The 22,380-nt window shown below is 35.9% G+C and overlaps 1 protein-coding gene across 3 annotated transcripts in view; it reads left to right on the top strand.

The window, feature by feature from the left end:
- The window catches only part of DDX6 (DEAD-box helicase 6), a 36,054-nt gene extending 15,032 nt beyond the window's left edge, over positions 1–21,022 (top strand). For all 3 annotated transcript variants that reach the window (XM_063093020.1, XM_063093021.1, XM_063093022.1), the window contains exons 5-14: positions 2,735–2,864; positions 3,970–4,116; positions 5,220–5,314; positions 7,543–7,665; positions 8,110–8,238; positions 9,322–9,438; positions 10,006–10,069; positions 14,876–14,977; positions 15,493–15,675; positions 16,695–21,022. In XM_063093020.1, the coding sequence (XP_062949090.1) occupies positions 2,735–2,864; positions 3,970–4,116; positions 5,220–5,314; positions 7,543–7,665; positions 8,110–8,238; positions 9,322–9,438; positions 10,006–10,069; positions 14,876–14,977; positions 15,493–15,668 (1,083 nt within the window). In that variant the 3' untranslated portion in view covers positions 15,669–15,675; positions 16,695–21,022. The remainder of the gene's footprint in view (positions 1–2,734; positions 2,865–3,969; positions 4,117–5,219; positions 5,315–7,542; positions 7,666–8,109; positions 8,239–9,321; positions 9,439–10,005; positions 10,070–14,875; positions 14,978–15,492; positions 15,676–16,694) is intronic.
- Positions 21,023–22,380: the final 1,358 nt, after the last annotated feature.

The following is a 22,380-nucleotide window of genomic DNA, read 5'->3' as shown; positions in this document are numbered from 1 at the left end:
TGAATTTTTTCAACCATTCATTTAACTTCCGGGTTAGATAAGTGAATGGACTTTTCTTACTCTATTTTGTCAGTGTCAACAGGATGACTGGATTGTAATTCAGTGAATAGCTTATTTAACCTTTAAGAAGCCTTGGTAAAAATGTCCCCGTTTTTAAGATTTGAAGATTCTGATTTTTCTTGTGATCTCTTTTTACTCAAAAAATGTTAGTATGGGAGTTCTGTTTTTATGATATAGTTTGCCAAATGATAGAGCATATGATGTTTTTAAGCAGCATATTGAACCGTTCAGTAAGTCCTTCACAAATATGATACCGATCTACGATCACTAGGGTATATGCCTTAATTTATATTTTAGTAGTGATTAGTGAAACTTTCTATAGTTTTGAAGCAGAAAGGAAAAAAAAATCCTTTTATTATGATTGTATGGAGGAATTTGAAGAAAAACTAACATTTTAAAAGTATTTCTAACATTTTAAAAATAACATTTACCGATGGGCAGTCATCCTTCAAATTTAGATATATGAAATGTATTAGGTATAATTACTGAGTTATTATATATTTGGCCTTTTATTAAATAAATATGTTGAAGTCCATTTGAAATTCAAGGCTCCAGAACTTAGATTCTAAATTCTTTGATTTTTTTTGAGTCTTTCAGTAAGTAGTGAAATAAACTCTTTGTTGCTAGATAATTTGACTATTAGTGTCATGTCCACATCACACAGTTCTTTCAGCCCTAGTCCAGAATTTACCTATCGTAAGCAAAACTGTGAATCTGTTTTCTCTTGTTTTCGTGGTAGAGAACAATAGTACTTCTCTGGGAGCAGAAATGTACTTGCTTCTTTCATTTAATAATTATAGTTGACTTTGTCCTCATTAAAAACAAACTTTTTAAATACAAAACCCCTGTTACTTTTAGGAATTTATTTGGTAAAGCCTTGGAACAATACATTCACACTTGTTCTAAAACATTTTCATCTAAAAATTAAAATCATAAATGTTTTCCATGTTTTTAGTTTTTAAGATGAAAAGGGGAAGGGAAGACCTTACAAGAAAAAACTGGTTTCTCCAAAATCTGTGAAGAGTAGTTTTTTCTAGGCCTAAATATTTTTGATGTAATGGTAGAAGCACCGGCAGTAGGTGCCACTTTCTGCTTATACTAAGTTGTTGACATTGTCTTTTCTAGTCTTTTTTTTTTTTTAATGATGGAGATATGGGCTTTCAAAATGACTAGTTTGGATTAGGGTCCAATACTTTACCATAACACCAACAAATCTGTTTTTTCTTTAATAGAAGTCTGAATTTGGGTCTTATACCACTGTTTTCTGTTTGGAGCCAGTTTGTAAAACCTGAATCACCTAGAGTCTGATAGTTATTCTATTTCTGAAATTTGATGACATCATTAAATCATCATATTAGGTTTTAAAATTAAAAGTGAGAAGGCAAATTTTGTTTAGCTACGTGGCCTGCCTACAAAGTTAAATTTGGGTGGCAGAATGTATTTTTTTGACTTGATATTTGCCTTAAATAGAGAATAATAGGGACTTAAAAAAAATTTTTTTTCAGAGAATTTCTTAATTCTTTTCAGATAAAATGTCCTCTCAATATATTGTCTCCTAATTCCTTTGTCAAGCTAAGACCCCATTATTGAGTGACTGGAGTGTCTTTGGGACCAGGTTGTACTGTTGTCTATAGAGATTTTTTTTTTTTTTTTTTTTAAAGATGAACGGTAAGGGGATCTTAACCCTTGACTTGGTGATGTCAGCACCACGCTCAGCCAGTGAGCGAACCGGCTATCCCTATATAGGATCTGAACCCATGGCCTTGGTATTATCAGCACTGCACTCTCCCGAGTGAGCCACAGGCCGGCCCCTGTAGAGATTTTTTAGCTGAGCATTATCTATATGGTCTGCTTTCTCCTTGTTTGTGCCTGTTCTCCCTTTTAATTTCTCTCTGTATATGTGTATTTAATTTTCAGTAACTGTTGGGAGTTCTTTGCTATTGTCTGGGAAATTTGACCTAAGTTAATAGGAAATATTATCTTCTGTAAAACACGCATGACAAAGTAAGAAGTCACTTTTCAGTGATATGACCATGGATTGAGATAACTGAAATAGAATTGAGCTTCCAGTTGAGCATATTTCAGGACAGAAGTTGACTGTGAGACACAGACATTGGAGGTTTATGTAATACATAAATAAATGCCAGATAGGGCTTGAAGTTATTAATCTTTTCAAGCCCATTTCTTTTTTGTGCAAGGATACACTATGCAAGCTACAATTTTTCACTGTGGTCAGTTTGGCTTACTAATCTCAAAATATCACATGTAGTCTTTCCTTGGAATTGTTTGTGCTATTTTTTTCCATTTTTTAATTGAAACATCATTTGCTTTTTTGTCTGTATATTCAAGTTCTACTTATGGGTCAGCCCAACTTCCTCCATTTTCTTTGTTGTTTTCTTTGTCCATACATACACTCACATACAGTTTTTATCACATTGGAATGTGATTTAAAATGTATTTTATGAGCAGCTTTGGTAAATAGTGGTTGATAATGATGGTGAAGTTGATGGGTCCTGCTGATTTACTTGTATGTCTTTTATTCATGTAAAATGCAAATATAGGCCATTTCAAAGCAGTACCAAAAGAGAAGAGGTATTAAGTATATTTTAGAGAAGAATTTGCATATGTACTATTTTTATTCATAAGTAATTTTGCGTTGTCTTGTCTCTTTTAGGAGGAGAGCATTCCCATTGCTTTATCTGGTAGGGATATCTTAGCTAGAGCAAAAAATGGAACAGGCAAGAGCGGTGCCTACCTCATTCCCTTACTTGAACGGCTAGACCTGAAGAAGGACAATATACAAGGTTAGTTGGAGAAAAAGTTTGTGGGTTTTGTTTTTTTAAACTAAAAATGATGGTTTAAGCCCTGGGGCTATATGGAAGATATTTCCATCTTTTTTTAAGTCAGAATTTACATAATCTTGTATTAGTACTTTTTTTATCCCCCCACAGCTTTTGGCCTAATTGTCTTGTAAAAATGATTTGCAGTTTTTAAAAGAGATTTCTAGTTTTCAAATTTTACATGATAAAGTTTTAACAACATTCCAGTGAGATAAGGCAAAATGAGTATTGTTATTGTAGGTATTCCTGTAGTAGTTTAGGAAAGCTGAGATCATGAGAAGTTAAGTTAGTTGACATAGCTTCTTTATTAACTGTGGAACTGGATGGGTTTCTGTGGGAGCTGCAGGTCTGCAGAATTCCTTGCAGAAACACGAACAACTTCTGCTTAGAGACTTGTGGTTTGGGGATTTTAAAAGCTTAGGCAGTAGGGAGGAAACAAATTTCCATAGTTGTATCCAGGGTACGTTAAAAGAATTAAGATTTCACTTCTGAAGCTTTTCCTAAGTTTTCAGCTTTCTGGATCTATAATTATTTTCCCTACTTTCGTATGATGTAAATAGAACCTGGGCAGCAGGAGTTTTCTGCTTGGGTGCTTAGGCTAGTGAATTTCTTACTGTCTAACAAATGTAGTTAGGACACAGAAATGTTAAAATAAATTTTTTTTCCTTTTTTTTTTTTGCGGCTGGCTGGTACAAGGATCTGAACCCTTGACCTTGGTGTTATCAACACTGCGCTCTAACCAACTGACCTAACCGGCCAGCCTTAAGTTAGTAAACTTTGAGCTAACGGTTGCCAACTCAAAGAACCTTTCAAAGGTGTGTAATTAAGAAGAGTACAGTATTTATATAGTAATCTTGCTGAGGAAAAGTCTAAATCTAGAATGCTGTAATAGGTTCTTTTTTAAGAGATTAATTCATTTGACTTTTCATGATATCTTTTATTGATTGACTTTTTAGTACATCTCAGAGTCGTAGATTACAAGGAGCAATAAGCATTTAGGTAGCTTCTTAAACTCTTAAAATATGACATGTTCTTTTTAAAATTTTCTTTGTTTCTTGATATTTTCCAGCAATGGTGATTGTTCCCACTAGAGAACTTGCTCTACAGGTCAGTCAAATTTGTATCCAGGTCAGCAAACACATGGGAGGGGCCAAAGTGATGGCAACCACAGGAGGAACCAATTTACGGGATGATATAATGAGGCTTGATGACACAGGTAGGAAATGATTAATACTGGGTAGGTAGCTCTCCAATTGCAATTTTAGTCACAGGTTCTTCTTTCATAAGAATTGTTTTTTAAGAATTAAGGAACAAACACTGTCCTAGAAAACTGAGTGAAGGAAATGACCATTTCATTCAAGAAAAATGGTAGTCATTGAAAGGATATTCAATCTTACATTTACTTTTTTAAAATGTAAATGAAAACAGCAAATTTATATTAATTGTACCAAATCTAATTGGCAAGGCTAAAAGTATTAGTAAGCAATAATGTGAGTTTGGAGAAATGGGCTGTCTTGCAACGTCGGGGTGTAAAATTGATATAGTCCTTTGTGGGTATTTTGGCAGTGTATTTCAAAATTATAAATGTATATTTTCAAAAATCTTTTCTAATGAAATAATTGGGTAAATGGAAGGCTGTATGTACAAGGTTGTTTACTGCAAGTGTCATCTGTAGTAATGAAAAATTGGACCAACCTAAATGTCAGAGGAGATTGGCTAAATACATTGGGGTATAATCTGAATGGAGTTCCACATAACCATTCAAGATTGAAGCTGATCTGTATTCATTTTCATGAAGAGATATCTATGATACATTACCTAGTGAAGAAAGTAACAACAGCAAGAACAAGATCACTAATAAAATTGTAGATTTTAGTCAGAATTTTATATATGGTCATTATCATGTGATTAGTACATTCCTTGTACTGTACAGTTCTTTAAAGTAGTAATCTTGTTTGGTCCTTCTAACAATCTTTAGAAGACCATTACTTTAGAATAGAGGCATTGCTACTGTGTCAAAAGCCTGGTATACCTTCTGTTACTCATTGGGGATTGTCCTAAGACAAGGAAGTTTGTCTACTATTTGGAGTAGGTGATACGGGAAGCTGTAGCCTACCCAGTGTGTAGAGGTGAAATAAACAAGTGTTCTCTAGCTGTCTGGAGTTGAAATAGAAATATATATCCTAAAACATATCTTTGTGCCTTTTCGTGTTCTTACCTCAGTGTTTCTGATAAAAGATATATACGAAAAATCTTTATAATATCCCTTTTGCCCAAGCTAAAATTAATGAGAATATATGTTTTCTAAATCTTGTGTAGTGCATGTGGTGATCGCTACCCCTGGGAGAATCCTGGATCTTATCAAGAAAGGAGTAGCAAAGGTTGATCATGTCCAGATGATAGTATTGGATGAGGTAATGTCTCTTCATTTGAAAAGATATCGTTCTGTACTATTCTGTGCTTTGCTTATAACTGCAAAAGTGAATGAAGCAAAAGCTTTTTGTGTTTATGACCTTGTAGTAAACAGATAACTAGTTGGTTTAAACTAATTTGCTTATAAAACATGTTTCACTTTTTTTTTAAGATGACCAGTAAGGGGATCTTAACCCTTGACTTGGTGTTGTCAGCACCACACTCTCCCAAGTGAGCTAACCGGCCACCCCTATATAGGGATCTGAACCCATGGCCTTGGTGTTATTAGGACCACACTCTCCCAAGTGAGCCACGGGCCAGCCCAAAACATGTTTTACTGTTCAAAGGCAATAGATGAACTCCCTTGTGTCTTTTTCTTAGGGATGCCAGATAGTTTAGGTTTTATTTTTATTTTTCAAGAAGAGGAGTTGCTCAGTAACCTCAAAGCCAAGTTCGTCCTGTTTCTTTCTATTCAGTGATACGTTTTAAAAAGCATGTAATGTCTCTAACCCCTCATTTTATGTGTACTGCTTTGTATTGTTTGCTTTTGGTCTGTTTCATGTATTATCTCACCAGGTTATATGCCATCCATTTTAAAGAGCTTATTCTATATCCCTGGGATCTAACAGTGTTTTATCCATGCAGTATATCTGTTGTTAATGTTTTGATATAAAGTTACTTTCTCATTTGGTTTGTATTTTAGATAACTAGTTTGTTGATTTTGGTCTAATTTTTTTGTTTCTTTTGGTGGCTGGTCAGTAGAGGGATTGAACCCTGGGCCTTGGTTTTATCAACACCATGCTCTAACCAGCTGAGCTAACTGTCCAGCCTTTCTTTCTTTCTTTTTTTTTTTTTTAATCACAGTCTAATTTGTATCACATCAATCTGATTAATGAGTGATAACATTTATTAATCACTGTGTGCCACCATTAAGTGCTTTACATGTTTTTTCACTTAATTTTTACAAAAACCCTGTAAGGTAGGTAATCCTATAAAGTAGTTACTATAGTATGTACCCATCCCAATTTTACACTTGTGGAAACTGAAGTATAGGGTGGTTGCATAACATCCCAACACAACTAATAAATGAAAGAGACAAGATTTTAACCCAGGTAGTTTGACTCTAGAACCTGTACAGTCTTTTATTTATTTATTTTTTTAAAGATGACCAGTAAGGGGATCCTAACCCTTGACTTGGTGTTGTCAGCATCACGCTCTCCCAAGTTAGCAAACCGGCCATCCGTATATAGGGGTCCGAACCCGTGGCCTTGGTGTTATCAGCACCACACTCTTCCAAGTGAGCCACAGGCCGGCCCTTACAGACAGTCTTTTACTTATGATGATTCCACTTATGATTTTTCAACTTTTAAAACAGTGGCGCGTGGGCCGGGCCGTGGCTCACTCGGGTGAGTGCGGTGCTGATAACACTAAGGCCACGGGTTCGGATCCCATATAGGGATGGCCGGTTAGCTCACTGGGTGAGCGTGGTGCTGACAACACCAAGTCAAGGGTTAAGATCCCCTTACTGGTCATCTTTTAAAAAAAGAAATAAATAAATAAAACGATGGCATGAAAACAATAAATAGAAACAGTTGTTCATGTACCCGTACTAACATTCTTGCTTTTCTCTTTTAACTAATATGCTAATTATTTCAAGGTTAAAATTTTAAGTAAATTACATGAGATATTCAACACTTTATCATAAAATAGGCTTTGTGTTAGATGATTTTGCCGAACTATAGGCAAGTGTAAGTGTTCTGAGTACGTTTAAGGTAGGCTAGGCTAAGCAATGATGTTCCGTATGTTAGGCATGTTAAATGGATTTTCCATTGAGGATATTTCCAATTTACGATGGATATATGTTAGGATGTAACTTCATCGTAAGTGGAGGAGCATCTGTATTTTTAACCACTATACGAGATACTACTACTTTAAGGGGAATCACATTAAAATTCTGTTATGGGAGCAAGGGTTTTACCTGTGTAGAATTTTTTTTTTTTTTTTTCCTTGAAAAATGGGGATTATAGATTTTTTCCTCTTCCAAATCAGTGGGAGTTTATCTTGGTACCATTGGACTCTGTGCAGTGTTGAAGAGATCTTACTGTTTATAACCAGGAGCATTCCATGGATGCTCTTGTTGGAAAATGCCGTATTGCTTTGATCTTACATTAACCAAAGACCTTAGACATTGTTTCCTTGTTTTTAAAATTGTCTTCTCTTTATGCTGCAGGCAGATAAGTTGCTGTCACAGGATTTTGTGCAAATAATGGAAGATATTATTCTCACGCTACCTAAAAACAGGCAGATTTTACTATATTCCGCTACTTTCCCTCTTAGTGTACAGAAGTTCATGGTGAGTGTAAATCTGTACTTGGAATCAGTGTCATCCTGTTGTCTATGAGTATGCCTTTATCTGTAATTAATCTTATCAGTATATATACTTTATGCTAATTATTTCAAGGTTTGGGTTTTCAGCTGAGCAATTAAGATTTGTTGTACATAAATTATTTTTTTTAAAAACTAATACTTTGATTAAACTCTTTTTTCACTTAGCTTTTGGTGTCAGGCTACATAGCAGTTGATGCTAGGTAAATTGATTATAGGAATATGCTGTGTATAAAATACAAAATAGTACCTTAGGCACATTTCTAAAGCTCACATCTTATGGTAATTTATTTCTTCCATGATAGATCACATATACCTGTTTTGAAGAGAGATGCATTCCTTATTGCCAGAGTTTATTAGACAGAACTCTATTAGGATATATTTTTAGTTTAAGACTCTTCTCTTTTTTCAGAATTCCCATTTGCAGAAACCTTACGAGATTAACCTGATGGAGGAACTAACTCTGAAGGGAGTAACCCAGTACTACGCATATGTAACTGAGCGCCAAAAAGTACACTGCCTCAACACTCTTTTCTCCAGAGTAAGTAGTAGGCTTCCACTACTGAATATTACCTGTCACTTAATCCCAGTAGAACAGACAGTTGCATCAACTTTTTTTACCATCTTCATGTAGAAAAGTCCTTAGTGTTTTTACAAAGGCAGTTTCAGTTGTTGATCTGAAGTTGATACTGCATGATTGACAAGTCACAGGCACTTTTACTTTTATTCTAAAATAATTTGACCTTAATTACAGTTGATCCTCATTATTCACATGTTCTATATTTGTGAATTTGCTTAATCAATCACTAAGGCTTATTTGTAGCCCCAAAATCAATACTCAAGGCACGTGCAGTCATTTATGGACATGTGCAGTGCATGCAGTGCAGTGAAGAATTTGTCACCTGACATGCATATTCTCAGTTGAGGTTGAAGAAGGCAATATTTTGCCTTCTTTTAGCTCTGAACAGATGTCTTTTTCATGATCTGTTTAGTGCCACATTTTTCAAATTTTTGTGCTTTTGTTGATCTCACTGTTTAAAATGGCCGATCACATAGTGCTAAAGTGCAGGCCAGTGCTCCTAAGCATAAGAAGGCAGATGTGCCTTGCATGGGAAATGTGTGTTAAATAAACTTTGTGCAGGCATGAGTTATAGTGGTGTTGGCTGTGACTATATTAAATAAGGTATCCTTAAACAGAAACACACATAAAACTGGTTATTTATTGATGTACTGATGAAAAAGTTGTGATCAGAGGCTCACAGGAACCCAACCCTGTATTTCCCCTAGGAGCACTGGTGGTTTATTTGCTAATTCAGTGTTTGCAGTGACCTTACAGAACATAACTACTGTGAATAACAAGAATCGACTGTTGTTGGCAGTTATATGTATGGCCCTTATGAAATGTACTCTTTCACAATAAAATTTATAAATTATTGTCTTCAACTATTAAGTAAATAGAAAATTTTAGAATATTTCCAGCTTTCCATATGTCTTGTATCATGAGACTAAGTTTTAGACCATGTTTTCATAACATTTCTTATTTGACAATTAATATTTTCACGATTTGGCAGACCAAATAAAGGTTTTTGATTTTCCTTCTTGTACCTGTTTTTCCTGTGTGCAGCTTCAGATAAACCAATCAATCATTTTCTGTAACTCCTCTCAGCGAGTTGAATTGCTAGCCAAGAAGATTTCTCAACTGGGTTATTCTTGTTTCTATATCCATGCTAAAATGAGGCAGGTGAGTGTAAAACTAGAACTTGCACAGATATAACAAAAAAAATTGTTTTAAGTACTTCATGTATTTTGTTTTGTTTTAATGCTCCTCCAAATGAGTTTAAGAATAAACTATTTCTTAGTAGCCAGAGGACCTTCCATTTTAACCTCTCTGAGGTTCACTTTTCTAACAAAATAGGGGTACTTCAAAAAGTTCACAGAAAGAATTGAACATTATGTGAAGTACTCTCATATATGATCCTTCAGCTGATTTTTTTATTGATTGCCTTGAGGATGCAATCACTAAATTTCACACTTTGGTATAACAGAAAATAATTGAAAGCTATAATAAGACTTTTTTGTGTGTGCTAGCTACAACGTTGTGAAGTTTAATAAGAAAACAGTTTCTGCAGACTAACAGATTAAGAATTTAACTCAAATTTGGTTTTGGTTTGAAAGAAGCCTAATGTTATGGGTCATTTATAGAAGCAGATTTTGGATATTAGGAACTGATTGGATAGGAGAAACTGATGGAAAATTTGCGGCTGTGTATGAATTTTAATCAAATGGAATGCATTGCTTTTTTTTTTAGGAACATCGAAATCGTGTATTTCATGATTTTCGAAATGGCTTATGCCGCAATCTTGTTTGCACTGGTGAGTATCTTTATCTCCTTTACCCGTTGTTTTTCTCCCTAGATCTGTTTTGATTTCTCTGTCCATATCACACAATGCGGCTTATGACATAGTCCAGCACACTTTACCACCACTTTTATAATTTCTAGTATATGTGCTGCCGAAGCGTGCACCACTTTTATAATTTCTGAATTTAAGAATAAAGTCTAGTTAATTCCTGAAATTAGGTTTTGTACCTGAAACTGCAGAATCCTTGTTCTGGCACACATACCTCATCTCTGTTTTTATTTATTTATTTTTTTAAATTTTATTTTGTCAATATACAATGTGGTTAATTATTGTGGCCCATTACCGAAACCTCCTTCCCTCCTCCCTCTCCCCCCTCTCACCCAACAATGTCCTTTCTGTTCACTTGTCATGTCAACTTCAAGGCATTGTAATTGTTATGTCTCCCCCACCCCAACCCCCCGGTTTTGTGTGTGTGTGTGTGTGTGTGTGTGTGTGTGTGTGTATGAATTTATTTATTTATTTTTAGCTCCCACCAATAAGTGAGACCATGTTGTATTTCTCTTTCTGTGCTTGACTTGTTTCACTTAATATAATTCTCTCAAGGTCCATCCATGTTGTTGCAAATGGCAGTATTTCATTCGTTTTTATAGCTGAGTAGTATTCCATTGTGTAGATATACCACATTTTCCATATCCTCTCATCCGATGATGGACATTTGGGTTGGTTCCAACTCTTGGCTATTGTAAAGAGTGCTGCGACGAACATTGGGGAACAGGTATACCTTCGACTTGATGATTTCCATTCCTCTGGGTATATTCCCAGCAGTGGGATAGCTGGGTCATATGGCAGATCTATCTGCAATTGTTTGAGGAACCTCCATACCATTTTCCATAGAGGCTGCACCATTTTGCAGTCCCACCAACAATATATGAGAGTTCCTTTTTCTCTGCAACCTCACCAGTATTTATCGTTCAGAGTCTTTTTAAAATTTTTTTTTTAAAGATGACCGGTAAGGGGATCTTAACCCTTGACTTGGTGTTGTCAGCATCACGCTCTCCCAGTGAGCCAACCGGCCATCCCTATATGGGATCCGAACCCGTGGTCTTGGTGTTATCAGCACTGCACTCTCCCGAGTGAGCCACAGGTTGGCCCCGTTCCGAGTCTTTTGGATTTTAGCCATCCTAACTGGGGTGAGATGGTATCTCAGTGTAGTTTTGATTTTCATTTCCCGGATGCTGAGTGATGTTGAGCATTTTTTCATATGTCTGTTGGCCATTTGTATATCTTCCTTAGAAAAATGTCTACTTAGCTCTTTTGCCCATTTTTTAATTGGGTTGCTTTTTTTCTTGTAAAGTTGTTTGAGTTCCTTATATATTCTGGATATTAATCCTTTGTCGGATGTATATTTTGCAAATATTTTCTCCCACTCTGTTGGTTGTCTTTTAACTCTGTTAATTGTTTCTTTTGCTGTGCAGAAGCTCTTTAGTTTGATATAATCCCACTTGTTTATTTTTCCTTTGGTTGCCCGTGCTTTTGGGGTCATATTCATGAAGTCTGTGTCCAGCCCTACTTCCTGAAGTGTTTCCCCTATGTTTTCTTTAAGAAGTTTTATTGTTTCAGGGTGTATATTTAATTCTTTAATCTATTTTGAGTTGACTCTAGTGTATGGTGAAAGGTATGGGTCTGGTTTCATTCTCCTGCATATTGATAACCAGTTCTCCCAGCACCGTTTGCTAAAGAGGCAGTCTGTTCCCCAGTGTATAGGCTTGGTGCCTTTGTCAAAGATCAGATGGCCTGTAGGTGTGTAGGTTGATTTCTGGATTTTCTATTCTCTTCCGCTGATCAGTGTGTCTGTTTTTATGCCAGTACCATACTGTTTTGGTTATTACAGCTTTGTAGTATAGTTTAAAGTCAGGTAGTGTTATGCCTCCAGCTTTATTTTTTTTTTGCTCAGCGTTGCTTTGGCTATGTGTGGTCTTTTGTTATTCCATATAAATGTCTGGATAGTTCTTTCCATTTCTGAGAAAAATGTCTTTGGAATTTTGATGGGGATTGCATTGAATTTGTATATCACTTTGGATAGTATGGACATTTTCACTATGTTGATTCTTCCAATCCAAGAGCATGGGATATCTTTCCATCTTCTTGTATCCTCTCTAATTTCTCTCAGCAGTGGTTTGTAGTTCTCGTTATAGAGATTTTTCACAGCCTTGGTTAACTCAATTCCTAAGTATTTTATTTTTTTGGTGGCTATTGTAAATGGGCAGGCTTTCTTGATTTCCCTTTCTGCATATTCACTATTGATACCTCATCTCTGTTAAACTAGTTTTAGGATTTATGTGTTTTCTGAATAGTTTTAGCATACAGGAATGAGCTAACATAAAATGAATTATATTGAGGAACTGTATGTTTTAGAAACTGTTTATTGTGGCCTTTTAATTTCCTCCGCAGAAGCAGACTAGTCTGTATTTTGGTTTATTTTACTACCTAAAGAAAAACAAACTGGGGGTGCAGGTAGACAATCAGATCAGACAAAGCAAATTTGCTAATTTGCAAGAGTCAAGGAAAGGGCTATAAAATATCTTGCATACTTCTAGTTTATCTTGTTTCTCTGCCTTATTTCTAAACAGATAATTAATATAGCTGTGAACTAATACACTTGTTTACTTTATCAGTAAACTTGACCTTTAAATATATTGAAGTACTCAAAATATAAGAGATCTGATTTAGTGGAAAGGATACTAGACTGTTGGAGTTTAAGATTAGGATCTAAGTCTTCAGTTTTTTTCTTTCTTTTTTTGTGTGTGTGTGTGTGTGTGTCTTGCTGCTACGGGGATTGAACCCTGGACCTTGGTGTCAGCAGCACCACCAACTAAGCTAACTGGCCAGTCCCTCACTCCTCACGTTTTTTTACCTCTCATCATGTGACCTTGGGCAAGGCATATTTTCATCAGTAAAATGGGGGTGGCTTATAAACTAAATTCTAAATATCTGTTGTAGTTCATTCATTCAACAGATATTTATTGATATTTGAGAAATATTTACTTTTTGCTACTTAGCCTAGGTGCTAAGAAATATCTATATTCTTCAATTTTATGTATATTTTACCACAATTTAAAGTGTATATATGTGTATATTTGTTATATATGTGTACAGAGGTATATATGCGTGTGTGTGTGTGTACTTATATGTTTTAAATACATTCTCCTTGCACTTGGGGAGCCTATAAATTAGAAGAGGAAGTAAATAGTTCATCAATGAAGTGTTTAAAGTTGTTAAGCAAATTTGGAATTTATAGGCAAACATTATAAATAAACATTTTATGTTATAAAATGTTATAAGCATTTTATTGATAAAATACCACCCTTCAAGAAGCAGTGGTCTAATCAGATAAAAGATAAACCACACAATGCAGAATACTAACCACTATATGATCACGATAAGCTACTGGGGACCGAAGATAAACAACGTTAAGAGTCTAAGGCATAGCCTGCACACACTTTTTCTGTAAAGTGTCAAATAGTATTTTAGATTTTGCACACCATATAGTCTCTGTTACAAGTATTCAGTTTTGCCATTGTAGCTCAAAAGCAGCCTTAGAAAGTACATAAATGAATGGGCATGGCTGTATTCCAGTAACACTTTACTTACAGAAACGTTAATTGGGCTGGATCCATGAGGGAGTAAAGATGACTTACAAATGTGAGGTATGAATTGTAAGTGATCCTAAGTGGTGTTTATAGGAGAGTGAAGTAACTAGTGGAGGTGGTTTGACAAGAAATGGAATTTTAACTAGCTTTATAGGCTGGGTAAGTTTCAGGCATGTGGAAGAAGGAATTTTAGATGACTGGGGCAAAAAATGGTCCATAGAGGACTAAGAAGATGTGTTTGAGGAAGGATAAATGAATAAGTTTGGTATAGAGGATGTTTTGAGATGTGTTAGAGAAGTAAGTTGGTACCAAAGTATAGAGTGAAAGACTCCTTGAATGTCAATTTAAATTTTATCTATTGGCAATTTTAAATAATGAGTTACAAATTTAAAGTAGTACTTTAGAAATATCAGTCTATCATGGATTATTTTGGAGTGTGGAGCTGATAGAAGCAAAGAAAACCTACTTGTTAAATCCTATTCTAGTTGTTTTTGCTTGTGGGTTTTTCAGAGCTTGAGCTAGCATAGTAATTGGTTTTTGTTTTTGTTTTTTTGGTGGCTGGTCGTTATGGGGAACTGAACCCATGACCTTGTGGTTATAAAGCTGCACTCTGAGCTAACCGGCCAGCCCTAATATCATAATTGTGGGACTAGAAAAGAGTAAGGTATTTTGCATATTAGCTTACCTTAGACATGACAAATCATTAAGTGGACTGAATTTAGATGAACTCAAGGCATAATTATTGCTAGTGAAATTACCTCTTATTTTTGAAGTATTCTAGGTTCATACAACAAACTTATAAAAACATATACCATTTAAGTCTTGGGTTACATACTAGAAAATGTACTAAAGAAACTTACTGGTTACTCCTGAGACTTATTTATGGGTTTATAGTCATCCTGGTCTTTTTCTGCATTTGCACAATTACTGCAGACTATTTTTAAAAACTTTCTTACATGATTGGGAAAAGGAAACTTCTGAGCAGAAAGTTGTTTATGATAATGTAATCATGAAAGATAATGCCAATAATTTGCAAATGTATTTGAATATTTGAATAACCGAAAGTAATAAGCTTAGATTACACTAGAAATATATGTTAAAGAATATTATGGTACCTAGAGGCATGTTTAAATTGAAAGATATAATGAAACTTTTTTTTTTTTTAAAGATCTGTTTACCCGAGGTATTGATATACAAGCTGTGAATGTGGTTATAAACTTTGACTTCCCAAAGCTGGCAGAGACCTATCTCCATCGTATTGGAAGATCAGGTAAGGAAAAGAAAAATGTTCTTGGTGGAAGTAGTTTTTTGATAAGTATAATCACTAAATTTTGTTTCTTTGTGAAAGAGTAAGATGGTAGCTGCAATTAATTAACTAATTCAGTTGTTTGATATTTAATTTCTAATTTTTTCTAGAACATTTATTAAGAAAAGTTAAAATAACTTTATGCTTAATTTGAGATGAAATTAAAACATGAGAACTTTACTTATGTGGTATGGTCTATGTCTATATTGTTTAGTGTGTGTATTTTGGCAGCTTTTGACACAAATGAGCATCCATTTTGTCATTTAAAAGTAGAATGAAATACTACTTTGGGCTGTGAAACTTGAAACTTTAGAGTAATATGTGTATGAGGAGACCATAAGAAGTGGTTTTGTATACTTAGAATGGCACTGAACAGAAATAACTAATCCTGTGTGGATTTGCCACTTAATAGACTTGCACACGCATGTTAATTTTCATATATAACTCTAACTCATTTTCTTAAACAAATTTTTCATTAGGTCGCTTTGGTCATCTTGGCTTAGCCATCAACTTGATCACATATGATGATCGCTTCAACCTGAAAAGTATTGAGGAGCAGCTGGGAACAGAAATTAAACCTATCCCAAGCAACATTGACAAGAGTCTATATGTGGCAGAATACCACAGCGAGCCTGTAGAAGATGAGAAACCTTAACAAGCATGTGCGTACCTGACAGAATAGCTAAGCAAGCAAACCTTTAAATAAAGGAAGGAAATTAAAATCCTTTCCTGGGGGAAATTTGATGTTACACTGCATACAAGTATAATAGCAATATAGGGTGGAACACCTTTTGGCATAAATGACAGTAAATAGCAGATATCTTTTAGATGAGGTTGTAGTCTCATGAGAGAATCTATAAATGCTGTTCTTGAATGCAGCTCCTTGAATAATATGACAAATGAGTGGTACTTAAGACAAGTTCAGACTCCCAAAATAATGAAAGCAAAAAAGAATCTATTTTGGCAGTTTTGAATATGAAAATATTTTCTGCTCTTTTTCCTTTTTTACTCAGTCATCCCTTCAGACTTAATTTCTAATGGGTACATTAATAAATCAGGTAAAATTATCTAATGTGTGATCAGGTTATGAGGATGGCTGTCTTTTTAAAATTCCCACTCTGATTTCCTGCACACCTTCTCCTTTCATCTTTTGATGGCTTTGGGGCTCTGGTTAGAAATGTGCAAAACACAGGCTCAACATTAAGCAATATAGGCTATTTCAAAGTTTTTCCTAAGGAAAATCTGATTTAATTTGACATGATATTTTCTAAACTACAATGAAAATCTTACAATTGTTGCTTGAAGAATTTTCAAGTTACTCTTTTCACTTAGAACCTTTTTTCTAAGTTAAATGTCAAACACAAAATCCTGGGACAAAGAAAACTAGCCAGTGTTTGCTTGTACTTTCGCAGCCTGTGAGTTTGTGTAAAGTTAAAATTTTGTTTTCCTTGATTTAATTGTTATGAATGAGGGCTGCTCACTACAAGAACATTGAGTCTCATTCTATCTCAGGGATGCCTAGCAGAAATTCCTTAATCCTCACTAATGGATTCTGTAGTAGCTAAAGGCTCAGTAGAAACTACTAGAAAGAACATTTGGGTCAGGATTGTGAAAACCAATGTATTTTAGTTTGTATTGCTTTCACAAATGTTAATTTTAGGTTTCTATCCTCTTTCTATAGGCTTTGACAAACTACAGAAGGCTCATTTGGAACTGTGACACATTGTTTGGGGGGGGGTGCTCTTCTCTTTCTGGGTTTTTCATCTTCTTTTATTTTGGAACTATGAAGACTTAAAAGAGCTCAGACATTTTTCTTTTTTTAAACTGGTGAAGAGAAAAAAGCTGAAAGAAGGAATATACCTTTTTTGTTCCACTTGTTTGCACTGTGTGCTGACTGAACATTAGTTGCACTAACTGCTGGTTTTTAAAAAAATGTTTTCTGGGGAAAGGGGACAAGGAAGGAAGAGAAAGAAGGGGAGAAACCCTAAAAAGAGAAGAATCTTGATGAACACACAAGCTTGTCTACGATTTCAGAATTCTCCAACAGCTGACTCTTGAGTGCATTTCAACTTCTCCTTGATTAGTCATCCGTTTTTTAAGCCTGAAGAGCTTATTACTTATTTGTGCGAAGTGCCTTATGCTATGAGACCATTCAGAATATCATCTTTTAGATACAGTCCAAGGAATCAACGATAGTAATTCTTTCTTTTCTTTTTTCTTTCTTTTCTTTCTTTGTTTTAAAAACTTTTGTGTTTTCATTTTAGTTTCAAGTTGAAGTCACTCTCTTCCCTTTCTACCTGATACTCAAGCCCAGGGCTGGAAGATGAAACTTACTAGTAATGTTAAACACCATTTTCTTTTTCTTTATATGGAGGAGTTGATAATGCAACTGCAGTTCATCCGCACTGTAAATACATGTATTTAAAAAAACAATCCCAAGTAAAAATTTTTTCTGGGCTGAGTAGATAAACATCATCGCTCCCAAAGGAAAGAGCAGTCTATCATTGCAGGAGCCATATGAGAAGCCTTTGTGCTCTATAGCAGAACACTAAAGACTGGTTTACATACGCCTCCATTAGCAGTATGGCACTTGATGTGTAGACATTTCAGAGCCTTGACCCTCTTTCCTCTGTGGCAAAGCGTGTCCCATAGAAAATTGGGTGTGTATACTTGTATAAACTTTGTAAATAAGTTTTTTTCTGGGTTCATATATATATATATATACATATATATATATTTTTTTTTGGATGAAGGTTGCTGGGATTAAGGGGATTAGAGTGATTATGGGAGCAGCTAAAGATGAGAGGGGCTCAGTTTTCCGCAACACTAAATTCTAAAAAGCATTTGGCCTCTTACTGTAGAGAGCAGACCTCTGTGGGACCCTGTTAGAAAAGGGACCTAGAAGTCTGGGGTGCACTGTGTTCTGCCACACTGTCTCATCTAGTATCTTTGGAGGAGACTTGCCAGAGAGATCAAGGTAGCTTCAAAAATCTACAAGTTTTTTTTTGAGAAGCTCTCTGATTTTGCTTCTTCCCCCTTTCTAAAAGTTTGAGGAACTTTTCAAGCTGTGCAAAAGGGGACAAAGATTAATCTACCTTGCAGTGTGGGAATTCTGTTGAGTGGCAGCGTCTTTGAGCAGTATATGTATAAAGCATGGATTTGCATTTTAGAATATCAGCCAGTACCAGCTCTGGTAACATTAGCAGTTCTGGACCTTAATTTTCTGTGGATCATCTCTTGTAGTGTGTGAATGTGTTGCCCTCTGCCCACCTTGATACATAAACTTTTGCAGGAATGGGCAACCCCTGAGAACTGTTAACTCATGCCACAGAAAGCTGCTTGCCATTTTCTTGCGTTGTGACAGGGATTGTTATCTGTCATTTTGCCTTGTAAATTGCTGGCAATTGCTTTACAGTCAGTAGTGTTGCTTTAAATTGTGCCCCTCCCAACATGCTTGATGTTTGGCCTGATCTCCAGGCAAAAGGAGTGAGATGAATCAAAACCAGTGAACTTTTTTTTTTAAATGTTTTTAATTCCCTTTCAACCCAGTATACTAGGTCAATTAGGAGGCATCTGGGGGGCGGGGGGAGCAAAAAACAAAATTAAAAAAAAAATTGATTTCTATATTCCATTGTTTTTCAAAATCCTAAAATATTGCAAGATAAGCCCTGCATATGCTTTCATGCTTAACTCATCCGGATAAAGAAATCAGTTACTTGGAGTTGCTTTTTTGACTCTGCCTAGTCTAAGCAAAACTGTTTGTCACTCAAAGTTCCTTGGGGATCAAAACCCTGCAGATGCCTCCTGATCAGACAGCCCTAACTCCTTTACTGTAGCAAGAGCTGCACAGTACAAACCCAAAAAAGAGCAAGCTCATTTATTAGAAATCCAAGTCACATATGTTCTATCCAGTCAATATTGGTTACTAAATATAAACCTAAAATTAAGGAAGTAACCTTTTTTCGGGGGCGGGAAGGGTGGGGGGAGGGAATTTAAAAGGCGTCAACTTTTGTCTAAGACATCTTGCCCTTGTACTGGTGCAGCTCTCTTTTTTCCCCCACCTCTGGCGAGAAAAGAGACTTGTACATGTAGAAGAAACAAAGGAGTGTATAATGCAGTTTTGTTTCTCGCTAGAGAGCATGTGGGTGACAACGACAGTGCAGTCTCCTTTGCCAACTGTAGACTGCTGTGCCTGGTGCCACATGCCTGTGGGTCCCTCTTAAAGCACAGACTTAAAGTTGAAAGTATTACTGAAGTACAGCCTCTGATGAGGAGTGGCACTTAAACTATCTGGGACACCATTATTGGACACAGTCTTGTAGAGGCAGCTGTCCAGTTTTGGTGCTTGACTCTTAAACGAATTATTAAATGGAAAGATGCTCTAAGGACTAGGTCAAAGCCTGGTCTCTCTTTTTTTTTCTTTTGATCCCTCATAATAAGGAGCATTGTTACTATTGGAAATTGTTTTCAGATTTTTTTTTCTAATAGTTTTTTTTTTAAGTAATGGTCATATTTTTCCAGTGGTTCAATTGAATGAGAACTGGTCCTTATTTTTAATATTGAAATTGTCCAGCTTATGGTTAGGCTGTGGTTGTGTAGTTGTGTAATGGTTTCTGGACTGTTACACACTGCTGCGTCTAGGCCTGTGTTTTGTTTTTCTCTCCATGTAAGTTCTGATGGGGAAAGAAACTTTCTTTTCCCTTAAGAATGAAAGAAATTTATTCTAAAATGATCTTTCACGGAAAGAAGTCAGGGAGAGGGAAGCCTTATATCTCTAAATTATTTTCAAGTTGGTCCTAACATCATAATATGGCCAAAAGGGGGGGTGGGGAAGGTTATCAGTATTTGTTTTCAGAATGAGATGGGAGCATCTTTCCTTAGCCATGTGCTTTGTGTTTGATACCATACTGCTTGGTTAGAATAAGACAACTCAGCACAAAGCCTTGAGTGTAAATTGTTGGAATCAAAACATCTCATTCTGATCACTTGGTTTTCTTTTTTTCTTTTCTTTTTTTTTTTTTCTTTTAATGGGGTGGGAGGGAGGGTACTGTGCCCCAAAAGGGAGGGTGTCTGAACTAAGGATTTAGAAACACTTTGGAAGCTCATAACCTCATCAGAAACTGCCTTTAGCCACACTCCTTACCTTCTAGATGAGTAACAAAAAAAAAAAATGAAATAAGTTCTTGGGAATTAAGCCATGTTATTTTAATTTGCTACTTTTTTCAGTGTTCTATGTATCTTTAAAATTGTTATTGTGGAATCGTTTTCTTGCCAAATAACTTCGTCAAGCAAAATTATTGGCCTCATGGGAGCTGAAGTCAGCTTTTTGGTGTATGTAAGTGGACTTTGGTGAGCTTGTAGTTCTACTTTATATTCCTAAAGATAGTTTTAAAACTCCCAAAGAAAATCCTACTCCCCTTTCTGATCTAAAAACTCATCTTTGGGGTAGAGTTAAGTGTCCAAAGGTTGTAACAGTTAATGAGGTCAGAGGGAGCTAGCCTGGCACCTGGATTCTGCCCCTCCAAAGCTGACAGATTCCAACAGAAGTGTATTTAAATTCTCCAGTAGACAATGCTGAGCAGGGCAAGGGAGGGGGTAGGGCTGGGTTATTAAGATACAGGCTACTGTATTTTAACCAATGGTTATGGGGGAGGGGTGCCTGGAGAAAACAAAGTCACTGTTCCCTTTTTTGAAATAAACTTGAAAAAATTTATTTTTCAGTAGAAATGGGAGAGAATTCCAATGTCCCTAGCCACAAGGGACCAGTTCCACTGAGAAGTGAACAGTGGGAACTCAAAATTTTGAAAACATTTGGGGAAAGGGAAAATTGGCTTTCTGTTAATTGGCAAATGTTCCAGTAGGGCTCTCTTTTTGTTTGGATGTGTTATGTTGTGTGTACATGTATATGGACCAGAGTCTGCTGAGTTGATAAGGTTCAGAAAAGATGGTTGGTAAAATCTTGATTTTTTTTGTTAATTTATCTAAATAAAAGCCCACTGGAACCCCAAATGTGTGTGTGGTATATCCTTAGTGGCAGGCTATGTGTTGAGGTGTTTAGGAATCTGAGTTTGAGAGCATTTTACTAGACTAATTTATGTGATGAAGAGGTCAGAGGTTCTCAGCACTATTCCTGTCAGCCCAGTTGACTAAAATCTGAGAGTACCTTCATCTAACCTAGATATCCCACCATGCACTGTCAGTTTTCATAAACCTGAGTAGAGAACCAAGATAATCAGGAAAGAGAGATGTTGGTCCACAGTTTGTCCAGAGGGATTCTCAGTAGTTATCACTTCCCAGAGGAATTGTTCTCAGATGAAAAGCCAACACCCACAAAAACTAAGTGTGCTACATTTAACACTATGAATGGAATTCATATGCTGAGAACTACGAAACACGTGAAAGAAATCAAAAGACCTAACTTGAGAAATTCAGACATTTAAGAAGGTGAACACAATACCCTCAACTGCTCTTCCCCACAAAGAAATACACAGTTATAACAAAATATGTGCAGTACCTACATGCTGAAGAAAGAAATAAGACCTAAGTAAATGGTGAGAGATGCCTTGTTTGTGGATTGGAAGACATTAAAACATGAGTTTCACCAATTTGATCCGTAAGTTCAGTGCATTTCCAATTGGTCCTAGCAGGCTTTTTTGTATATCCCCCAAGTTTATTCTAAAATTTGTGTGGGAAGGCAAATTGATGGCCTGACAATTTTGTAAAAGAAGATTGGAGGACTCACTACCTAATTTGAAGACACACTACAAAGCTACAGTAAAGAATGTTGTGCTGTTGGCAAAAGAGAAGTATGTTGATGGAATAGAATGGAGAGCCCAGAAGCAGAAGTAGGGCTACACAAATAGTTAATCGATTTTCGACAGTGCAGAGGCAATTCAGTGGAGAAAGGATAATCTTTCCAAGAAATGGTGTTGAACAATTGAACGTCCATGTTGCAATAACAAAACTCACATACATTGCACCTTATACAAAAATTAACTCAAAGTGGATCATAAACCTAAATGTAAAACAAAACGTGGAGAGAATCTGTGTGACCTTGTTGGGTTTGGCAAAAAGATGAACATGCTGTTAGAAGACTGATGAGCAGTTGTTAAGCATTCTTACCAACTGTGAGATGTGGAGGGTATAGAACAAGTAGTATCTTAGAATAATAGGATTTAAGGGCCGGCCCGGGGCTCACCTGGGAGAGTGTGGTGCTGACAAGACCAAGTCAAGGGTTAAGATCCCCTTACCAGTCATCTTTAAGAAAATTTTAAAAAGTATAGGATTTAGAGGGTAGTTCAAGTAAATTAAGAATTTAAGGAGGTTGTCCAAGATTTAAAGATTGTACATGGAAAAGTCAAATTAGC

This window comes from Cynocephalus volans, chromosome 4 (assembly GCF_027409185.1).
Source record: "Cynocephalus volans isolate mCynVol1 chromosome 4, mCynVol1.pri, whole genome shotgun sequence".
In the NCBI taxonomy this organism is placed as follows: Eukaryota; Metazoa; Chordata; class Mammalia; order Dermoptera; family Cynocephalidae; genus Cynocephalus; species Cynocephalus volans.
The sequence above is the reverse complement of the archived record's forward strand: the minus strand, read 5'-3'. Positions and strand labels throughout refer to the sequence as shown.